We start from the raw sequence: 24,851 nt of genomic DNA on the forward strand, positions 1-24,851 counted from the left end.
TGAATGTGATTTTAAGGACACTACTGTACATGCTGGATATCATCAGGTGGATTTTATGCTATTAAATCAAAAATTCCCTTAATTAAGATTTGTTCCTTATCTTTATTATATGAAATCAAACAAGTCATAATGTCATTATCCACACTGGAGCGCGGGTGTGTCGCTGCAGGTTGAGATGGATCTGCTGCAGTGAGTAAGTGACCTTGAGCTGCTTCAGGCTCTTGGCTTCCTGCCACTGTCTGCTACCTCCTGTCTCAAATTCAAGCAGTGCTGGGGAAAAAAAGCAGAATCATTTAGACGCTTAAGACTTATGAATTCTTGAATTATTAATGTGGTTAAATTTATGTTAGAAATGTAATCCTGGACTATTTTTTTAAAATTTGGAAACACGCATAGTTAGACCTGCTGCATAAGAATCAATATCAGTGTTTCCCCTGCCATTATATTAGGGGGCGGCCCACTGAAATAAATGTTTTTGTTATTGTACAGAGAGTAAAGTGCCGGAAAAAGTACCGTTCGGTCCCCCTGTATATATATATATATTTAGATTTTTTTTTTCCAGAAAATGACTGATTGTTTTGCTAGATAAGACCCTTCTTCCTTGGCTGGGATTGCTTAGAGCCCACTGAAGCTGCATTTTGGACGTTCATACTCACGGGCACAATTGAAGTCAACAATATGGGTTTTTTCCCCCCTCAAAAGACGTCATTTCTTTACAACTGAAGAACGAAAGGCTTGAACATCTTGGATGACAAGGGGGTGAGTACATTATCTGTAAATATTTGTTCTGGAAGTGAACTTCTCCTTTTAAAAAATACTATTTCAATCTTTCTACTGTAAAAAGTCACATTTAATTCAATGCCATTCCTTTGTAATTATTTGTGAAATGCAGCAATTTCTGCAAAGTGAAAATCATTTCTACACCATAATTTCAATGTATTAACAGTGGATTTGGATACATATATTTGATTTGATTCTGATCTCTGAATAACTCTAGCACTCTATTAAACATAAAGATAAAGGAAAATTTGATAATCACAGTGAATCTCTCTTTACTCTTAGTCCTGTTCTTTAGCACAAACCACAGGACAGGACAATCTTTTTAACAGCCTTAAAAGCTTTTCCTTACCACTCTTTTTAACTACTATACATTGATCACATTGTCCCTTGTGACTGAACTTGTATTTTTGTGTGACCATGAGTATACGACCAGATCAATGAGATTTGGCTCACGCTTTCATTTCCTCTCTTTGGCTAGTCTTAAACACACATCTCACCCAAGCACAGAATTACACTGACCTCTCCGTTTTAATTAAAGAGTGTGAGCTAATGCAAGGCGAAGTGCATGAACACTCCTTTGTATTGGCTTCTCTCATGAATAACGACTCAGCTGTCAGAGAGATTTCCTCTACATGTGTGCATGATTGACATGCAAGCTCTGGCTATAAAACAAACAGCCTGTCACAAAGCTCTCAGCACAATTTGTATTCAAAATCATCCCTTGAAAGCACAGAATTCAACCAATTAAATCAAACAAATAATTCATTTGCCATGAGATCTGGCTTAATCATTTGTATGTCAAATGTTAAATGCAACAACTTTAAATTAAATAAATTTGTTGACACAATGGGACACAAATTTGTATGCCCTACTGATTTACCACTGCAGCAAGTGGCCAAAACTGTTGCTTTTGTTAGAAGGAAGACAATTTATCTGTATTGTTTTCTGTCTGTGATTTTCATGGCTCAACCTTTCTCTCCAATCAGTGTAAAAAATGCCACAGCTTCATGGACAGACAGAAAGGTCAAAAATTGACTCTACAGCTGTTCAGAAAACTACCATACTATTTCTACACTTCCTGCAGTATATTTTACAAATACTGTGCATAGTTTTAGATTTACGGCATGCATAAAATACACACATTTCTGCACCACTGCATACTGCAAATAATTCCACAACTGGACAAGTATAGTGTGCAGAATGCAGTAAACAGTACACTAGAATCCCATTTGAAGTTTTCAGTTTTTTGTTGGAATAGTAAAAAAATGGTATATAATGGAATAATAAAAAAAAATAGTGACATTTTGAGGAATATAAATTCTTATTGGATGCACTGCATATGGTACTAGCAGGGAAACACACACATGGAGACAAAGTTTTGACATTTTTAAAAGCATCAAATTTGGCCACTACAGCAACTGTGACAGACAATAACATAATGACACAGCAGTGACACACAAAACACTAAAATAATACTATAAATGACCTTAAATGCAAAATACACTCCAATGCGCATAACAAACACGTAACTGACTTTTAACCAAAATCTTCGAAAGTGTGGCAGTGTTGCCAGATTGGATGGAGGATTTCCAACCCAAAGCTCACAATAACGTCCACTCCAAAAAAAAAAAAAACTGTCAAAATAATGTAATAGAATATTGCCATGCCAATGACGAGTGATAAGGATCATTTTTAACTCCTTAAAACATAATGATGACAAACTAATATAAATATAGATACATTTCCGAGGTAAACAGATCAAAAAAAGACAAATACATTAAAGAGAATTACCAAATATTAAAATATGCAAGCAGACACTATCAAAACGGCAATCAATCAATACCCCTGAAAAACACACATACATTATTTATCAGCAGTCGGAATAACCCAATTTAAATGCAAAAAGTGCCAAACATAACCTACTTCAATATATTTCATACCCGTTCATACGCATACCATGACAGTCAAAACTGTCATTCACTGATACATACTGTCCGATAATCTGACAGGAAAAAAACAACAACAATGCACTTACCTTCATGTCGGAAACTCGCCCAATCTGGCAACCCTGAAGTGTGGCGATTCACACAGGGAATTTTGCATTGCTACATATACGTCTCGTCTGTAAATAAGGTAGTTAATATTTTATTTTTCTAAAAATATTTTAACATAATTTTACGCTAAAATAAAAATGTATTTTCGTTTATGTTTAACCATGTGTGGTAAGGTTACTTACAGCTGACATTTAACATTTTTACTGCATTTCTGCTTTTTTTTTTCCATTAAATCAATCACATTTGTATAATACAAATGAGCTAAAGCAACCTCGGTTGAAGCTGTAGTAATAGCACATTGGCAAAAACCTTGCAAACTACCCAGTGCATATTTATATTTGCGATCGGGAGAGCCTCAAATTTTTGCATTTACGATGTGTGTTGTAGCGTTAAGCAATGTAACCAATCACAGACATACCTGCTGATTTCTTGAACTCAATAACCAATCAGAGGCATTCAGGTTAATCCTCTCACCAATCAAAACGCAGGGGGTTTTCTTCAGCACATGTGACTCCTCTTTTTAAAATAAACTGTAGACAGAATGTAAATAAGAGATTCATTGTTTAGTGTTCATTACTCAACTTAATTGAGTAATGAAACTATAGGGAAATAACCAGAAGAATAACAATGTGCAGTAAACGGTGAAACTGTTTGCGCTACAAACCAGTGTGCTCATAATTAAGATAATACATTAAAAATATAAATATGGTAAGACACACTAATTTGCAATATCAAGCAGTAAAACGAACTGACTGTACAGCAAAAAATATCTGGACGCGGTTGAGACCGGAAGCCACACCCGTAAAATTTACAAATGGCCGCGCCCACTTTTACAGGAAGAAAAAGATGGGTAAACCATTCAGAATGTGTATAAAACTTGTTTTTCCGCCACCCTGCAAAGTTTCGGGACTGACATGCTACCGCATGCTATTTATGCGGGATTCACTCTCAAAATAGAATGGATTGACACAGTTCTAAACATAGCAATGGACAGGACAAAAATATATTCGAAAACAGACATGCATTAAGGCAAGAGCACCCTCCATTCATTTCAGAAGCACCCTCGGAGATTTAATTCTGGAAACATCACTCGTGACGCGTCCCCTTTAAACTGCCCACTCTGCGGATAAAGTGAGGAGTGGTAGCGGGGACAGAGCGCGTGTCTATAATCCAGAAGTCTTTTGGTATGCACAGCAACGATTGACTGCAGATTCCATTTAACGCTTTAACTAACTGACTAATGGCTTGTTGCGTGAACATAATGCAACAACTACTGAGACGTCGGCAAGCGAGGTAGACAGACAGGTAGGAAGAGATTCGAGACGTCTGTCGCTGCAGACTACTTATGTATGATGTTCTGCATCTGTTCCCATGTCAACATGACATCTTGATAGAATTAGCATTTGTACTGTTTTGCAATCCCTGTAGAAAGTAGTAAGGTGCAGCTGTCACGTTAAGAATCATTTTGTACTAGATCTAACCCTGGACAGATTTAGTCAAATATATATTTGGCGATTAAAACATTAATATGCAATTTTAGTGATGCATTTAATAGTGCTAGTTTTATAACTTATCATTAAAATATGTCTTTGCAAAAATATTGTTATCTTATTTTAAATTATATTGGCTCAAGGGTCATTGCTGTACTGTTCATATTAGTCTGGATATAAGTTAAAAATGTAAAAATAAAGCTTATACAAACAATTACTTAAATACAACTGATTAAATGTCATTTTGATCATTTCTGTGGGGCTTAAAGACAAAAAAAAAGTCTTGGTGGTGTCCACCAACTGTCCAGAGGAAAAGAAGTGACAAAAAGGTTAATTAAAAGGCTGAAATATGTCAGCCATTTTATTGTCATGTGACCAAAACAAGTTTTAAAAATATATATATTTGTAAAAATATATAGTATATTTCTATATTTATTTTTTTAAAAATGTAGTTTGTACTTAAAAAATATTTGCAACATAAAAAAATTCTCATGAATTCAAGATGCAAAGAAAATATTTGATCTCTGACATACTTTGTCTTTGATCCTCACAGTTTGCACAATTATCAGTAGCTTGTCAGTCACTTAAAAGAGCGTTCCCATTAACGTAACAAATTGGCTGTCCAATTAATTGATGTGATCCCTTAAAGTCTAATACTTACTTAATGGCCAAGCCTAATGCTGTGCCTACTGCAGATGTTTCACATTCATCTCTACTGTCATTTGTTGCAACCTTTCCAGCAAAGGCTGTGGCAACCTGTATGGACTGCTTAATGCCGCCTTAAATGTGGAATAAAGAGACCCTCCTTCCTTTGCATCATTCGCTTTTTTTCCTGTTCTTTCCTCCTTGTCCTTCTCAAACAACCTGCTGTAAGGAAGCTTTGGGGTAGACGAGGACACACCCGCATACTGTACCTCTCTGCCCCTCCTCCCTGCCTGCCCCGTTATGCACAATACGCCGGTGCGCCGAGAGCTACGGCAGACAGTGGCAGCCGGGATTTAAGGAATCAGATGTGTGTTTGTCCTTTTCATCGCCGGAGTGCTATCCTGACTTCGAGAAGGCTGTCGTGACTTCAGGGAACCTGAGGAGCCACAGGGGTGATTTAGAAGTTTATCCTAACAGGTATAATGTCTCTGATTATGTAGTCCGGAATATTGAATGCATGGATGCTTTATTGATTTATTTGGTTTTTGTATATGTATTCTGTTACATGGAGTTATGCATCATGTATAATATAATGTGGAGAGATCTAAAGAGTAAAAAGAGAAATCACCAAGTCTTGTTAAGCCTAAAATGTATTTTCCTGCAGTTTAATATTTCATAGGCTGCTTCTGCTGAATATTTTAGAGCATGCTGCCACCGTTTGGGACAAGAAACATTCCACTGAAATGCGTCCAACAAATATGTACCAACAGCATGCCATATGCAGTTCTTTGAACGTTCGGGTATTTCATGGAAAAGGAGGAGAAAGGGATAGGGAACGCACTGAATGGGTAGAGCATGGTTATGTAGGATGTGCATGTCTTATGAGAGAAGGGCCGCTTTCACATGACTGCACTGTGAGAGATGCCGTTTTATGTGAATGGATATTTGTCCATTGCAGCACACCAGAAAGAACTGACAGGGCTTGTCGAAGAGCTTCATTTTATGCTGTTTCTTTGAGAAGACTAAGGAAGAGCTTTGCATGTGAATGCGTAATTAAATATGCCGTTTTATATAAATAGTGCTATATTTTAAGATCTGCCTAAGCTTTGCTATTTTGTATTGCATGTGTGGTCTCTCTCCTGAATGTTCTACTAGTGACATTCTAATATTATGATAAACACTTTTGATAAATGATGCAGAAGCTTTACCTGTTTACTTATATTATTTTACTTGTGACAAGCAAAGTTGGACACTGATTTTTTTATTTACAGTTTGTCAAAAGTTTACATACACCTTGCAGAATCTGCAAAATGTTAATTATGTTTACCAAAATAAGAGGGATCATACAAAATGCATGTTTTTTCTTATTTAGTACTGACCTGAATAAGATATTTCACATAAAAGACGTGTACATACAGTCCATATGAGAGAATAATATTTTAATTAAAAAAAAATGACCCCATCCAAAAGTTACATAGACGTGATTCTTAATACTGTGTTGAATGATCCTGAATGATCCACAGCTTTAGTGATAGTTGTTCATGAATCCCTTGTTTGTCCAACAGTTAAACTGCCCACTGTTCTTTAGAAAAATCCTTCAGGTTCCACAAATTCTTTGGTTTTTTGGCATTTTTGAGTATTAGATCCTGTTCCAACAATGACTGCATGATTTTGAGGGCAACTCATTCGCATTCAACTATTACAGAAGGTTCAAATGCTCACTGATACTTCAGAAGGAAACACAATGCATTAAGAGCCGGGGGCGGGTGAAAATTTTTTGAACTGGAAGATCAGGGTAATTTTAACTTATTTTGTCTTCTGGGAAACATATAAGTATATTCTGTAGCTTCTGAAGGGCAGTACTAAATGTAAAAAAAAGATATTTAGGCAAAATTAAAAAAAAAATGCACACATCTACATTCTGTTCAAAAGTTTACACCCCCGGCTCTTAATGCTTCGTGTTTCCTTCTGAAGCATCAGTGAGCGTTTAGTAATAACGCTGTAATAGTTGCATATGAGTCCCTCAGTTGTCCTCAGTGAGAAAAGATGGATCTCAAAATCATACAGTCATTGTTGGAAAGGGTTCAAATACACAAAAATGCTAAAAAAAACGAAGAATTTATGGAACCTTAAGATTTTTCTGAAGAACAGTGGGTAGTTTAAATGTTCAGGACAAACAAGGGACTTAACAACTATTACTAAACACAAAAAACACCGATGTGGATCATTCAGGCAACAACACAGTATTAAGAAAATCAAGTGTATGTAAACTTTTAAAATGGGGTCGTTTTTATAAATTCAACTATTATTTTCTCTTGTGGACTACATGTCATTTATGTGAAATATCTTATTCAGGTCAGTATTAAATAAATTAAAAAAACAAAAACACATTTTGTATGATCCCTCTTATTTTGGTAACAATTTTGATTTAGATGCAAGGCGTATAATGTCATCATTTGACTTAATATTATATACTTAATATTTCTTCTTTTTTCTCCATATATTATATTGAGGGGTTTTTAAAATTACTTTTTTTTTAAATGTATTAATCAAAAAGCTAAGTCATTTGCATCATATTTTTAAACAACGGCAATGACACATTATTGTATTCTTTTGTTGCAAAAAGCCTTTAGACTAGGGGTGTCAAATTCAGTTCCTGAAGAGCCAACTCCAACCCTAATGAAAGACACCTGAACCAGCTAATCAAGCTCTTCAAACTCACTAGAAATGTCCAGGCAGGTGTTTTGTTGCTGGTTGAAGCTACACTCTGCAGGGCTGGAGATTTACACATGTAGACACCAAATTTAAGATATCTACATCTTGTCTTCAAACATCTTTTGTTGTCTTTCAGCCGACCTACCCAGTACCACGCTGTGGCCCATAGTGCTCTACGGTGTCCGTGTGGATTCCTTGCATTTTCCCACCCTGTGGTGCCCTGCCTCCGTAAAAAGTGCAGGCCTCACCCTCCTGCATAATGACTGTGGCCACGGGCGACCCCTCGGATGAGGCGGCAGCACACCCTGGTCTTCCTCAGGACTATGACCCCGAAACAGAGCAGGAGTGCTGTGAGCGAGTGGTCATCAACATCTCGGGTCTGCGTTTCGAGACCCAGCTCAAAACCCTCTCGCAATTCCCCGAAACACTACTCGGAGACCCCAAGAAGCGCATGAGGTACTTTGACCCGCTAAGAAACGAGTATTTTTTTGACCGAAACCGGCCCAGCTTTGACGCCATCCTCTACTACTATCAGTCAGGTGGAAGGTTACGGCGCCCAGTCAATGTCACCTTAGACGTTTTTCAGAGGAGATACGCTTTTACGAGCTCGGAGAGGAAGCGATTGAAATGTTTCGGGAGGATGAGGGTTTTATCAAGGAGGAGGAAAGGCCGTTGCCTGATAATGAGTTTCAGAAGCAAGTCTGGCTGCTGTTTGAGTATCCAGAAAGCTCTGGACCAGCTAGGATTATAGCGATTATATCCGTCATGGTCATCCTCATCTCCATCGTCAGCTTCTGCTTGGAAACCTTACCCATCTTCCGCAGTGATGAAGAGGAGATGCAAAAAAAAGCCTCAAAAACCGTCTCCAACTCCACAGCCAGTTACACATCCACCTACTTCACAGACCCTTTCTTTATTTTAGAGACCCTATGTATTATTTGGTTCTCCTTCGAGTTCTTGGTGCGCTTCTTTGCCTGCCCTAGTAAAGCCAGTTTCTTTGTGAACATAATGAACATGATTGATGTGGTGGCCATCATTCCCTACTTCATCACGCTGGGAACAGAGTTGGCCGAGACGGCAGAGGACGGCCAGCAAGGGCAACAAGCCATGTCTCTCGCAATTCTGAGGGTCATCAGACTCGTACGAGTCTTTAGGATCTTCAAACTCTCCCGTCACTCAAAAGGACTTCAGATTCTCGGCCAGACCCTCAAAGCCAGCATGAGAGAATTAGGTCTACTCATCTTCTTCCTCTTCATTGGAGTCATCCTCTTTTCTAGTGCAGTCTACTTTGCGGAAGCCGACGAACCCGAGTCGCAATTCTACAGCATCCCCGATGCTTTCTGGTGGGCTGTGGTTTCAATGACGACCGTTGGATATGGAGATATGGTGCCTACAACCATCGGAGGAAAGATTGTCGGATCCCTCTGTGCCATCGCTGGTGTATTAACCATCGCCCTTCCCGTCCCCGTCATCGTCTCCAACTTCAACTACTTCTACCATCGAGAAACAGAAGGCGAGGAGCAAGCGCAGTATCTCCAAGTTAACGTCCCCAAAGCCGATTCTCAAGAAGAGCTGAAGGGAAGTCGAAGTGGATCCACTATCAGCAAGTCGGACTACATGGAAATCCAAGAAGGTGTCAATAACAGCAACGAGGACTTTCAGAAAGAAAACCTTAAGACAGCCAATTGCACTTTAGCCAATACAAATTATGTTAACATCAAAAAAATGCTGACTGATGTCTAGTCACTCAAGGAGCAGGAATTCAATTATAAAAGTACTAGTAAGCCATGTCCGAAGGGATTGTGAGGTTGAACACCTCAGTTATTGACATTCCTTATTAAAAGTCCAATCCTACATCCAAGTATTCATCAGTGTTTGCATGGAGTCGTCTATATCATCCAACACCTTATCCGGATCAGGAGCCAAGTATTTATACGGAACTGTGGAACACAAACAGCACATGAGTGTCAGTATATTTCCGTCAACATCTTACTCTCAAAGCCAAGCTTTGCCAAAGAAACGTCATTTGTGTGCTTCATCTGCTGTTAAAAAGGTTTGCGGTCACATATATGATAGAAAGAATACTCACAGAAGTTTCGTCCACTCAGCTGCTGCTTGTCAAAAGAACACCAATATTCACAAATTCAAGACAGTTGTGTTACTTTAGCGTTGTTTAGTGACCAGGCTGGGAATGTCATTGAAAACTGCCTGCTTTTGTGTCGATAGCTGTGTGTGGATCCAAAATATGTATGTATGGACAACACTTGTATCTACTCCTTCACGATTATCCTGCTGCGAAGCTTTTGAAGACGAGATGAATGTCTCTACATGTCATGTTTTATGTTATTTATAGTCTACGGTGTTTGTTTCATTTTCAAGCAATTTTTATTTGCAGTTGTTCAGGATAAGGGACGTACAAAACAGTATAAAATAAGCAAACTAACACCCTAGTGCCACAGAAGAAAAAAATGCTTGATGTATTTTGTGTAAGAGCATACTGTTCGGTGTATATTCCCATTGTTTCTGCTGCGAGCTGCAGAGATAGTCCAAAATGTAGTTGATATTCAAATTACTTTGTCACTTAATGAGCCATATTGTAGTTCACACTTTAACGTCCCCTAGCAAATTTGTAGCAATGATGTCAGATTACTTTTTAATCACTGGCTTGTCTATCATCTGGAAATCAGATGTTAGAAAAACCTCAAGCTTGCGATGTTTTGTCTTTTTTAATCAAGAAAAACACTTGTATTAGTGTTGCATGGCCTCAAAACCAATCCTAATGGCATGGATTTTCAGCTCAAGAGGAAGTGATATACAGTACCGAAACTAGTTAGCTAGAATATTACGACTATGTATCTTGCTCTGTATATATACATATATACATCTATTTTTATCTGCAAAGTTTTATCGTGATCCAAAGGTGCTGTTTTCAGTTTTCAGGTTTTGTTTCGCGAGTGAAAGTGTAATGAGACACTCAGCAGTGCATTTGGATGGACAGTGCAGCATTAGGGCATTGATTGCTGGGACATTGATTGTCTTAGCTTCAGGTGACCTTGACGTACAGGCTTACAGAAGTCTCTTATGATGAAGAGACTGTATAATGCCAAACAATGATTCAACAGAGAAAAACTATGGAAGTCAACACTGGCTTACAGCCATAGTCAAAGCAGTAAAATCTCATTGTTTTCATTCTCGGAAATCCTGAAACTGTTTATGGATGGATTGATGATTTGACTGTATTATTTGACATGGCACATGACTATGTACCATTTGAAGGTTTCTCACCCACATCTATTCCAATATCTCACCTGGGCTGCAGGTGCCTTTGTCTTTGTCTCTAACATTTTTTGAAGCAAACTTTATGTGCTGATGCTGCTAATTTAGAAGCAGATACTGCTTTCACAGCTGCTGCTAATTGTGTTTTCTTTTTTAAATTCTGAATATAGACATCACTGCAACACGCACAATTCTGGTAGGTTTAACAAAGTGTATAAAGCCTGAATGTTAAACCAATTTGTCCAAGCTGACGCCCCACAGTGCATAGCCAGTGCCTAAGAAATGTACTAAACTTATGTTTGGATGCTTTAAAGCTGAAGTGTGTCTTTTATTGATGTTAAAAACCTTCTATAAGTAATTTGTGGGTTAATTGCAGCACAACACAGCAACATTGGCTCAACCAGTGGTGTGATTTTAAGGCAAAACGATATGAAAATAAACTAGGGGGATAGAAATGACCCACTTCAGCTCTAATGAATGCAAACAGTAGGTTTTCTATGCATGACATTGGACAGTATGCTGTTGGTGAATCACGTGTATCATCTTAATCCACATATATAAACATTGTCACTGTAACTTCATATTTAATGTGTTATCATAACATATATTGTGCTTTTGGTGCTAGACCTGGCAGTGTCAAATGTCAGGGCTATAACAGTACCTCTTTGAAGCCTTCTGTTTTCATCGTTGGACAGGCACGTCTGTGAGACACTGGAAATACGCAGTCATTGCTTTGCTTGCAGGTGCACCAGTTTCTTGTATCACGTTTTGGTTTGTGTGTTGGTTTTCTAAATGTCATTTGAATGCTAAATGACAGCATTGAATGTCACAAAATCATTTGTTAGCATCTTATAATCAGTACATTGCCACGGTTTTGAAGGATGTGCATCAATTTATGCAATCTAATTTGTTTTCACAAAATTTTTGTTTTAAAAAATGACAGGGAGAGAAAAAGCTCAAAGGCCAAATTCAATCAAAACCATATAAGCGTGAAGTCTCCTTCCAGTAAAGCTATATTTCTATTATTAATTCATTTCAATTTTTCACAGATTTAGAGCAGCAATGTTATTTTTTAAAATTAAATTACATTTTTAAAATAATTACATTTAATTTAAAAAAGAATTAAATTGTTTGATTTAAAAAATAATTGAATTTAATTTTAAAAAGTATTAAATTGAATTAAATTAAATGACAGGGAGAGAAAAAGCTTAAAGGCCAAATTAATCGAAACTATATAACCATGAAGTATCCTTTCAGTAAACCTATAGTAAACCTATATTTCTATTCATAATTCAGTTCAATTTATAATACAGATTTAGAGCAGTAATATTTTTGTTAATTAAATTTTATTAAAAAAGAATTGCATTTAGTTTAAAAAGAATCAAATTTAATTTAAAAATAATTTAAATTAATAAAATTTAAAAAATAATTAATTTAAATTAAATTATAAAGTTCCAGTAAACTTACATTTCTATTAATAATAAGGTTCAATTTATCATACAGATTTGGAGCAGTAATATTTTTTATTAAATTTAATTTAAAAAAATTACATTTATTTTTAAAAGATTTCAATTCAAATTCAACTCTAAAGAAGAATTCAATTTAATTGAATTAAAAAAATTAAATTAAATTTCAAAAAGAACTACATTTAATTTAAAAAAGAATTACATTTCATGTAAAAAGAATTCAATTTAATTCAATTCAATGACAGGGAAAGAAAAAGCTTCCAGAAAACCTATATTTCTATTAATAATTCAGTTCAATTTATCACACAGATATAGAGCAGTATTTTTTAATTAATTGTTAAAATTATTACAATTATTTAAAAAAAATAATTAAATTAAAATGTAAAAAGAATTAAATGAAATTAAATTAAATAACAGGGAAAGAATACGCTTAAAGGCCAAATTCAACCATATAACCATGAAATCTCCTTCCAGTCAACCTATATTTCTATTAATAATTCAGTTCAATTTATCACAGATTTTAAGAATTAAATTTAAATTTAAATTTTAAATGTAATTTTAAAAAGAATTTAATTTAATTTAATTTAATTTTTAAAAAAAGAATTTCATTTCATTTAAAAAAAAAAATGTTTCACTTAATTTCATTCAAATTACTACTTTTTCTCATATTCAACGAGGAAAAAAAATGTAAGCCAGCACTTGATACTTAATCTGAAATTCTAGATCATAAAAAGTAGGCGCTCTAAATTAGAAAAGATTCAAACAACATTGCAAGTTTGCCAAAACAATGTCTAAATAGCCATTAGGTAATTGGTTAATATTAACCAAGACTCAAACTGCTAGAAAAGGAACATGATTTCACAAATCTTTCTTTGACAAATCACAAAGCATAAACGTACTGTTGTGAGATTCTGATACAGTTTTAAAAAAAAGTTTCAAGAACTGTCATACCATGCTTTGATTGCATTTGGCCTTCAGTATACGAGTAGGCTGCGGTGATTGAGACGAGCCCTGTATCTGTCCATCCCATGTTGTTGAGCCTGCAAAGAAAGAAAGAAAGTCTCTCCTATTGCTTAGTTATGCAATACAATGTGTATATGTGTGTATATCCATCCACAAAGCTCAACAGCCAGACCAAGGGATGTCTAGACTTACACAAACACTTGAGTTGGCTGAGATAGAAAGCTGAATTGAATCTGTTTCAACCCATTCTGGCTGTGAAGGACAAGCCCCAAGACACTGAACCTTTTCCACTCCCGTTAGTCTGTAATATTCACTCTACAATGCAGCCATGTGTTTTAGGATGTAACCACTGGAAAACAGTCCTGGATGTAAAAAAGAAGCACTTTACAAGCACCACCAGTGGACAACCTATGGACCGAGACATGCATATATCCCTTCCAAATGATCAATACTGCAAAATACAACAAAGATGATATATGAAACCCCGAAATCTGTGTTGCTTGTTTCTTTCAATGTTGTCGTGCATTGTCTAAATGTCACCGAGATGCTCAAAGCTACTATTTGGCAGATAATTTTAGAAAAGGAAATAGTGACGCGGTTTCAGAACACCAGGAGCTTTTTGATGTTGATATTATTAGCTCATCCAGACGAAGAGGTTGGTAGCTTCAAACCATTCAGGGAGAGGCGCCTGTTGGCATCTTTGATTTTACTCCGCTTTAAGTGCTCAGCATATAGTCCTCAGCACTTTCCGCGGAGAGGAGGGCGTGCTAAAAATAGACGTTTCTTTGGGAGCAAAATAGATGGGGAACTGTATGCGTGTCTGAGAGGAGGATATAGACAAGGCTGGTGCACAAAGACTGTCAATGTATATCGGCATAAGCTCTGGAGACTTAGAGGCGTGCTAGGCGAGAAAACGAGAGTATGTGTGTGTGTCTAAGTGACAATAGGAGGAGGACAGAATGTTCAGAAGAGACAAGAATAGATGACAGGGAGCGGGAGGTGCGGGATCAAATATGACACCTTTGTGAAATATTTACGGAGAGGCGAAAGATTTTGTCCAGCTGCAGATGCTTCCTAATCCACGCGGTTCATAGAGTATTGATTATGTTTGTGTCACTCAGAGCTGTTTAACTGGTTCTTTTTCTGATGCATTTCTTTGTGTTGTTTAGGATTCTGGATTGGTTTTATCATTCATATGGGTTAAGAAGGTACACACTCTATTTGCATAGTTTTACTCGAGCATTGCTGGTTTTAATATGTAATGATGTAAAGGTGCAAATACGGATTCAAATTCTGGAAAATTCTACAAGCTTGTTTCATCTCAATCCTTTAGTATGTGCTGGTGCCTGAGGTAATGTTTCATTGAAAAGGAGAGCATAGATGCCCTCTAAAGGCAGTGTCCTGAAATATAAAGCATATATATTTTCACAGTCTAGCAGGAGAATATTTTTGATTGAATGGGTCATATTTCATCCCAGAAAGATGAAAATTATATTTTACATTTTTTTGTTGTTTTCTAAATGTCTGTTTTATTTTATTGTTTTTCACTATTAATATATAATTATTATTTATGTTTTTATTTTTAATTAAAGTTAAGCACATCTTGTCCCAAATTCTCATTACAATAATAAAAATCATTCGGTCCAGATATAATGCTTTAAAAAAAAAAAAAAAGAAAAGAAAAAAAGAAATTTGACATTAGAAAATTAACACAATTTTTAAGAATGTCCCAAATTCTCATTACAATAATAAAAATCATTTGGTCCATTTTTTTACATTTATTTTTTTATTTTTTTTAAAGAAAGATAAAAACAATATTTTACATTAGAAAATTAACCCAGTTTTTAAGAATGTTAACTATTTCCTTAATATGTATTTTATTTTATTTTTATTTTATATTTTTTATTAATATACAATTATTATTTATTTTGTATTCTAATTACCCAAATTCTCATTACAATAATTAAATCTGTTTTTTTAAACTAAATTAAATTTTTAAATTAAATTAAATTTTGTACAACAGATACTACTATATTTATTGTACTTGACAGATTTACTAAACAATTTAAATATTAATTTGATGCTGTGCTTTATTGATTTACACTATTAATATACAATTATTATTATTATTTTTATTATTTTTAATTACAATTAAGCACATCTTGTCCCAAATTCTCATTACAATAATAAAAATCATTTGGTCATGATTTTTTTTTTTTTTTTTTTTAAGAAAGATAAAAATTATATTTTACTTTAGAAAATTAACCCAGTTTTTAAGTGTGTTAATTGTTTTCCTACTTTGTATTTTAATTTATATTTTTATTATTAATATACAATTATTATTTATTTTGTTTGTTTTTTTCACTACAATTAAGCACATTTTGACCCAAATTTTCATTACAATAATGAAAATCTATTTATAAAATCTGTTTATAATGTCTATAAATCTATTATGTTTTTTAAATGAAATTAAAATTGAAAATTAATTACATTTAGTACAACAGATACTACTATGATGTATATATATTGTACATGACAGATTTACTAAACAATTTAAATATGAATTTGATGTTGTGCTTTATTGGTTTTCATTACTAATATACAATTATTATTATTATTTTAATAACAATTTAGCAAAATTAAGTCCCAAATACTCATTACAATAATAAAAATCATTTGGTCCAAATAAAATGTTTTTTGTTTGTTTTGTTTTGTTTTTTATATATTTGATGATATTTTACATTAAAAATTTAAGACAGTTTTTCTTAATATTTTATATTTTTATTATTCATTTACAATTATTATTTATTTAGCATTTTACATTTAAGCACATCTTAAATACCTACAGAAAATCTACCTATAACGTCTGTTTATAATGTCTATAAATCTGTTTTTTAAATGAAATTAAATTTGAAAATTAAATTAAATTTAGTACAACAGATACTACTATGATGTACATTAATTGTTTACTAAACAGATTTACTAAACTATTTAAATATTACTTTGATGCTGTGCCTAAATGCTATGAAAATAAAGTCCCAATGGTAAAATGAAAAATAAATATCCTGGCTGACCTAAAATAGCTGTAACTTTCATTATGCAAAATATTATCTATAAATAAAATATAATATTAATAATAATTTATATAATGAAATATTGAAAGAGTAGAATAATAAAAAACTGTGCATTCTATTGATTTGGCGGTAAAATTTGACCCTATTTCAGCATGCTTCAAAGCATTGCTTTGCAATTCTGAAAACCACTTTCACAAGCCACATCATATTTTATGCTTATTATTAATTGCAAAACATATACTCTGGGAGTTTTTATAGTGCATACCGTGTCATTATACACCAACCTGGAAGTAGCATACTGGTAGCCACTTGTAATCTAGATTAGAAAACACCTTTTTTATTTGCAGTGCACCAGTGGCATTAGTATTCAGCCTTCAAATCTCCTTTCTGCTCCCAAGTGTTCTGTTGCCATATGGCCTGGACTCAGATCCAAGAACACGGGCTCCTGAGCCACACCCTCCACCCCGAGAGATGGAAAACCGGTGGATCAGAGGGAGGTCGGGGCACACTTCACTCACACCGTCCAGACCGGCTGTGTTTGTTTACCACAGATATGCCACATACTGTTGGATTTAGCAGCTTCTGTCAGGTATTCTATTAGAAAAATCAGGGATTTATTAACTAAATCACTGAAATGTAAACAGTAAGTCAGTGGAGTGTCCTATATTAACAAATAAATGAGCTGATATGAGAAAGTTTAGCAAAAGATGTGGTAAAGAGTTGAGGGCTTTCCCAAACTCCGACTGAGTCAATATGACACATTTGGCAGAAACCAGGGTTGTTACTGGACACTTATGCAAGCCTCTAAATCTCTAAAGCTGAACTCTTATCAGGTTTCTTTCATTCTGTAAACATGAACATCCTCGTAAATCTGTATAACTGTGTTTCCTGCTGAGCCCACTGATGTAAGCTATATTGATGTGAAGTGCAGCGTGATTCTCGTAACCTACCAGAGATATGAGAAGTCTTAAAATACCCTTCATGAGTTAATATTTCATCGCCAACTGCAAGCTCAGCATCGTCTCTCACCAACAGGGAATCTTTCCTATGGAAACCAACAGAAATGTCACAGATATTACAATACAATTCAGTTAAGGTACTAATTAGGAATTTAAATAAATGCAAAAAGACATTTATAGATATATAGTTGACGCTGCTAAAAATAACGGTTCTAAAAGGGGGTTTTCACAGTGATGCCATAGAAGAATCATTACCTTCCAGTGAACTGTTTTTAAAATAATTTTCTCTTTATGTTACATTTTAATAATCTAAAGAACATTTTCCACTATAAAAGACCTTTTGTGCAATAGAAACATTTCACTGATGTAATAAAGAACTTTTATTTTTCAAATAAATATTAAAGGGATTATTTACCTAAAATAATAAAAACATTATCATGTCTCACATTTAAATCTAAATCTGGATGCTAATCTAAAAGCATCCAATAATGTACAGCTGTGGCTTATTTTAAACACTTTTGCCTGTAAGTAGTTGATTTTGCTCTTGTCCACTAGAGGCAGTGTGCAACAACACAAGTGCTCCTTAGATCAAGTTTCAGAAGCACACAGTGTCTGTACAAGCAGCATGTCTACTACAGAGGGAATGTCGCTATAGAGAAAAGGACAGAAATGCTAATAATCTGTCAAAAACTCTTATACAAGTTACAAATAGGCGTTTTCACAGTGATACCATTGAAGAACCATTTTGGGTTCCTAAAAAGCCTTCCAGTTCCTAAAAAAACTGGTATCCTTACAAAGCTGGGTAAAATATGGACAAACCCAGTGTCTGGGTTGTTTTGACCCAGCAGTTGGGGTAATTTTCTTACCCAACCTTCTGGGTAGTTTTATTTAACTCAACTAGTGTTTAAAATGTGCTATATGGCTGTCTTAAAATGAACCCAAAATCAGACACAGTGTTGGCACTGATAGCCTTGTGGGCAGTGTGCCGATATACAGTGCCGTTGCGCTACGGCCGTCCTGAGTTTGAATCCTGGCTCGAGGACCTTTCCCGGTCCTGCCTCCTTCTCTCTCTCCAACTTTGCTTTCTGTCAGCTAATGGTCTGTCCTATCACAATAAACGCAAAAAATATATATATATCTCAGACACAATAACTAGAGGCATCATTAATAATCAAAAGGTGAACATTTATTAATAAACAACTTTAAAAATGTTTATTATTTATTCAACTTATTATAAATGTTCAATCATTGAACATGTTAATAAATGTGACCCTGGACCACAAAACCATAAGGGTCAATTTTTTTAAATTGAGATTTATACATCATCTGATAGCTGAATAAACAAGCTTTCCATTGAAGTATGGTTTGTTAGGATAGGAAAATATTTGGCCAAGACACAACTATTTGAGAATCTGGAATCTGAAGGTGCAAAGAAAAATCTAAATATTGAGAAAATTGCCTTTAAAGTTGTCCAAATGAAGTTCTTAGTAATCAAAAATTAAGTTTTGACATATTTACTGTAGGAAATGTACAAAATATCTTAATGGAACATGATCTTTACTTAAAATCTTAATGATTTTGGCCATAAAAGAAAAATAATTTTAAATAATTTTGACCCATACAATGTATCATTGGCTATTGCTACAAATATACCTGTGCTACTTATGACTAGTTTTGTGGTCCAGGGTCACAAATGGTAATTTCCAACCTATTTTGGGTTCATTTTAAGCAAGAAATATAGTCATTTTTAAGCAATAGTTGAGTTAAATAAAACTACCCAGAATGTCGGGTTAAATATTCAACCCAACTGCTGGGTTAAAACAACCCAAACGCAGGGTTTGTCCATATTTCACCCAGCGCTGGGTTGTTTTTAACCCCTTTAACTTTTTAGAGTGCACTAATGTTTAAACAAGGAACATGACACATTGTAAATAAATAATTCTAAACTAAATTGCTTCTGTACTATCCATCTTTTGCTTCTGATAAGAGTGGGCGTGGCCATTTGTAAATGTTACGGGTGTCGGGTCTCATCCACGTCCAGCTATTTTTAGCTGCCTGATATTGCAATTGGTGTGTCTTACCATATTATTTTAATGTATTATCTTAATTACGAGCACTCTGGTTTGTAGTGAAAACAGTTTTACTGTTTACTGCACGTTGTTCTTCTCGTTAGTTCCATATAGTGGATAATAAACCGTAAGCCTCACCCATAGGCTTACTTCCGCGTTGAAGAAAAAGGTGGATACATTTGGCATTGTTGTCGTAAGGACTTTATCTAGTACCTATTGAATCAAAAGCTACATTAAAGCTCTAGCAAAAGTCTAGCCTAGCCTAAAATCTTTTTTGGTCGCTAACAGCGTAATCAAATTATCCAAAATATTAAAAATATGAACATGCGGAATGTTTAGAACTTTATGAATGACAGACATTCAAATTCTGTGGGAGTAGATTTTATCGGAGCTTGACCGTGCTTAAAATAGCCAGAAGCATACATACTTTTGTTTATCTTCAAGAGAAAATAGGTGTGTTTTTTTTCTTCGCTGGAAAAGATTTTGGAGGTCAACAGTAAAAGTTTTATGTTGATAGTTGCACTGGTTCAACTTATGATATTCAATTTACATACACTGCTGTTCAAAAGACTGGGATTTTTAATGGGGTTTCTAATGCTCACCAAGACTGTATTTATTGGATCAAAAATACAGAAAAAAACTGTAATATTGTGAAATATTATTGCGGTTTCTAATACTAGTTTTATATTTTAATATACTTTAAAATATAATTTATTTCTGTGACAGAGTGCTGAATTTTTATCAGCCTTTACTCCGGTCTTCAGTGTCACATGATCCTTCAGAAATCATTCTAATATGCTGATTTACTATCACTGTTGAAACTGTTGTGCTCCTTAATATGTTTTTGGAACCTGTGATACTTTTTTCTTTGATTCTTTGATGAATAAGAAGTTAAAAAGAATAGCATTTATTCAAAAAAGAAATCTTTTCTTTTCAATATAATCTTTACTATCATTTTATCTATTTAACACATCCTTGGTGAATAAAAACATTAAAATCTTTAAAAGAAAGAAAGAAAGAAAGAAAGAAAATTTTTAAATATGAAGTGTATATTAATAAACTTTTTTATTTATCAAAAAATCCTGAAAAAAAAATATTACAGGTCCCAAAAGTATTAAGCAGCACTGTTTCCAATATTGATAATACATCAGCATATTAGTATGATTTTTGAAAAATCATGTGACACTGAAGACCGGAGGAATGATGCTGAAAATTCAGCTTTGCTTCACAGAAATCAATTATACTTTAAAGTATATTAAAATAGAAAACTGTTATTTTAAATAGCAATAATATTTCACAAAATTATTATTATTTTTTTTTTTATCAAATACATGCAGCCTTGATGAGCATAAGAAACTTCTTTAAAAAGCGTTAAAGACCCTGCTGATACCAAACTTTTGAAAGGCAGTGCATATTTACAGTTTTGACCTCCAAAATCTTCTACAATGTTGTTAATCATCTAGAAACATAACTCTGCAAACCTTTGCACAAGTAATATAATGCAAAAGATCCCCAGGAGGACAATTCATAAGCTAGCATTATTGTTCCCTTGAGCAAGACACTTAACCTCAGGTTATTCTCAAGGAGTTGCCCTCTAAGTAACAAGACATACAGTAAGTCTCTGAATAATGAACAGAATATTGAAGTAATATAACAAACGCCGCCCTCCAAGCAGAGTTTCAATACTGTGTTAAATTTACCGTCTGACCTATTTTCATAACCAGCCCGTAAACAAACTAGTATTTAAAGAATCAATGCGAGTAATACTAAAGACCCAAGAGGTGTAAATGTTAAAACCCATTTGTTTATAGAAAGCATCATCTCGTTGTAAGTGAATTGGACTGCATAAAATCAATGGAGCCATTCCATTACTCTCAGCCCTATCGATCACATACAGCAGAAAAGAGCGGGCCGGCCTGTGTCAAACCGAGAGTCCTTAAGTCTGTGAGAGTCCGGGGGAGTGTTGCTAAGGTGATAGACAGTCTGCCTCAATGTGGGCAGGTCTGTGAAATACTATAGACAAACTGTAGACCTTAATAGGCCAAGTCTCATTTCACATGTAAGACTACACAGGCGAGAGACAGTTAACCCTGGACACGCCGCAGCATAGCCATATTACAGTGGCCGCAAACAGTATTTGGACACTTAAGCCACACTTAAAAAATGTATGAATGTCGATAAATATCCTGCCTAATGAACTCATGAAATTAACACTACCAGTCAAAAGTTTTTGAACAGTAAGATTTTTAATATTTTTAAAGAAGTCTCTTCTGCTCACCAAGCCTGCATTTATTTGATCCAAAGTACAGCAAAAACAGTCAAATTTTGAAATATTTTTACTATTTAAAATAACTCTTTACTCTATTTTAAAGTGCAATTTATTCCTGCGATCAAAGATACATTTTTAGACATCATTACTCCAGTCTTCAGTCACGATTCTTTAGAAATCATTCTAATATGCTGATTTGCTGTTCAAGAACAATATTTATTTTTTTAGCAAGGATGCTTTAAAATGATCAAAAGTGATAATAAAGACATTTATAATGTTACAAAAAAATTCTATTTTAGATAAATGCTGTTTTTCTGAAATTTCTATTCATCAAAGAATCTAAAAAAATATACTCAGATGTTTTCTACATTATAATAATAATAAATATTAATATTATATATAGAGAGAGAGAGTAATGATGTTAAAAATTCAGCATTGAAATCACAGGAATAAATTACATTTTAAAATATATTCAAATAGAAAAGTTATTTTAAATCGTAAAAATATTTACAATTTTTACTTCTTTTGCTGTACTTTGGATCAAATAAATGCAGGCTTGGTGCTCAAAAGAGACACTTAAAAAAAAAAGACATTCTTACTGGTCAAAACTTTTGACTGGGAGTGTAATATTTAGCCTAACAAACTTATTTCTGTGAAATGTTCCTTCATACTGTATATACAGTATACACTAACATTAAAAAGACTGGGGTCAGTAAGATTCATATTTTTTACATTCACCAAGGCTGCATTTATTTGATTAAAAATTCAGTAAAAACTGTAAAATTGTGAAATATTATAACAATTTAAAATAACTGTTTTCCATTTTAATATATTTTAAAATATAATTTATTCCTGTGATGCAATGCTGAATTTTCAGCATCATTACTCCAGTCTTCAGTGTCACATGATCCTTCAGAAATGTTCATGATTCTGAAAAATAAAAATAATATAAATAAAAAGTGTCTTTACTGTCTCTTTTGATCAATTTAATGCATCCTTGCTGAATAAAGCTATTCATTTTTTTCCAAAAATTAATCATATTGACAAACTTTTGAATGTCAGTTGGAAGGTCTAACATTATTTGGCTTTGCATTACATTTAGCTTATATTAACATGCAATGCAATTTATGTATTTGTAAATGTACAATTACTTTTTGGGGTCACTGTTAAAAAAGCCAGCATTTTTAATCACTCCTTGCGCACACAAAGACAGAATGAGTACACAAATATAAATGTTAAAAGTTTATAGATGGAAACAAGTCAGAATGAATACTGCAATACATGCAAGTTAGTGTGAAACAGCTTGTTCTGGGAAATGTGCCCTAAAAATATCAAGCCATGCTTTCCAGCTATAAATAATCAAACAGGAGGGGCACGGCTACCTTCAGGCCCCATTAGTTTCAGATGTAACTCAGTTTAAACCTTGATTCTCTAATACGCTTTTTTGCATGCCAGATTGCTTCTGCTTAACCAACGCAAACAACACCGGTGTTGTGGGGCGACTCTGCTGCTGTACAATAGGCCGGCCAGATGGCTCCACAGTGTGAGACTGATATAAGTGTAAACGACTCCGGAGAGCTGGCGCGCACCTGTGAGAGCCGTTGCGGAACTAATTAAGAGGGGTGGCTGCGCTAACAGGCTGCTTCCAAAACTGGCAGGTACACCCAGAGATTGCTTCCAAAATAGGTGGGAGCCTTAAGTGAATATGGTCTGTTTTATTGAGAAATCTTTAGCTGAGGGAATGACACCGCTGTAACAGACGAGTGGCCTCGAGAATAAATTACTGTAGAAGGACAATCCCACAATCGCTACATAAAAAACATCCTCTATCTCTATTTATAGGGGCTTTCGCTAATTTATACTGTCTGAGTGATGCTCTGGACCACATCCAGAACCCTTTATAGGCTCAATCCCTCTGGGCGAGCGGATCGTTTCTGGCCTCATCGGGAACCCGCTGCTCAATCCTTTAATGGGTGTGATGCAGCAATGCAAACGAAGCAACTGTAGCCGGCTCCTCGTTACTTAAGACAATTAAAAAGAAGGGATGTCTGCATCAGAACACGAAAAAGAAAAGAAAAGAAAAGAAAAGAAAAGAAAAGAAAAGAAAAGAAAAGAAAAGAAAAGAAAATATTTGATTTGTAAAATTATATACAAAGACTCTTATTCTCACCAGGCTGCATATATTTGTTTTAAAAAACTGTCAAAACAGTAATTTTTTGAAATTTAAAATAAAAAAAACAAATGCAAAATACATATTCTACATTATATATATATATATATATATATATATATATATATATATTGTAGTATAAACTGTAATATTTTGAAATGTAATTAAAAAAGTAAAAAAATATATATTTATATATATATATACAAAGTCTCTTATTCTCACCATGCTGCATTTATGTTTAAAAATACTGTCAAAGCTGCAATATTTTGAAATGTAAAATTAAAAGTACATTTAAAATATATATTATATATTATAAATTAAAATGTAAAATAATGTAAAATATATATAATAAATATTTTTATAATGTAAAAATATATATAAAAAAAGTTTATATATATGTATTATATAAGTTTATATTATATATATGTATGTGTGGGTGTGTGTGTGTGTGGGTGTGTGTACACAAAGTCTCTTATTCTTTCTCACCAAGGCTACATTTATTTGTTTAAAAATACTGTATAAACAATAATATTTTGAAATTAAAAAAACATATCATATCAAGACAGAAAAACATCAAGATACTATCTAACCCTCACAAAACATCGGTCCAACTCCCTATCAATTATGACTGGCATCAAAAACATTCAGTAGATTTGCAGTTACATTCTTTCTCATATTTATCTCTGTCTCCCATCTCAAATTCATGAGTGGCTATTCATTCTGTTAATCTGGCGATCCCTCGCCTGCTGGCACCAGTTCTGCTTAAGTTGGCAAGGACGTCAAGAATGAATTACAGTCAGCCTTTCCGGCACAGGGAACTTGGGATGTAGAATGAGAGATTTTTACTTTTATATGGAATATGACACTGCACTAATTGCCCCTCACAGTCCTCTATATGCCATTACCATTTGCATAGACAAG

General features: G+C 34.3%; 1 protein-coding gene across 1 annotated transcript; it reads left to right on the forward strand.

The window, feature by feature from the left end:
• Positions 1 to 3,983: 3,983 nt before the first annotated feature.
• LOC127167208 (potassium voltage-gated channel subfamily A member 2) lies at positions 3,984 to 13,452 on the forward strand. Its single transcript, XM_051113099.1, is given in 4 exon segments — positions 3,984 to 4,139; positions 5,199 to 5,446; positions 7,821 to 8,259; positions 8,262 to 13,452. Coding segments are annotated over 2 exon segments (1,482 nt in total). The 5' UTR covers positions 3,984 to 4,139; positions 5,199 to 5,446; positions 7,821 to 7,943; the 3' UTR covers positions 9,428 to 13,452.
• The last annotated feature ends 11,399 nt before the right edge of the window (positions 13,453 to 24,851 follow it).

This window comes from Labeo rohita, chromosome 6 (genome assembly GCF_022985175.1).
Source record: "Labeo rohita strain BAU-BD-2019 chromosome 6, IGBB_LRoh.1.0, whole genome shotgun sequence".
Lineage (NCBI taxonomy): Eukaryota > Metazoa > Chordata > Actinopteri > Cypriniformes > Cyprinidae > Labeo > Labeo rohita.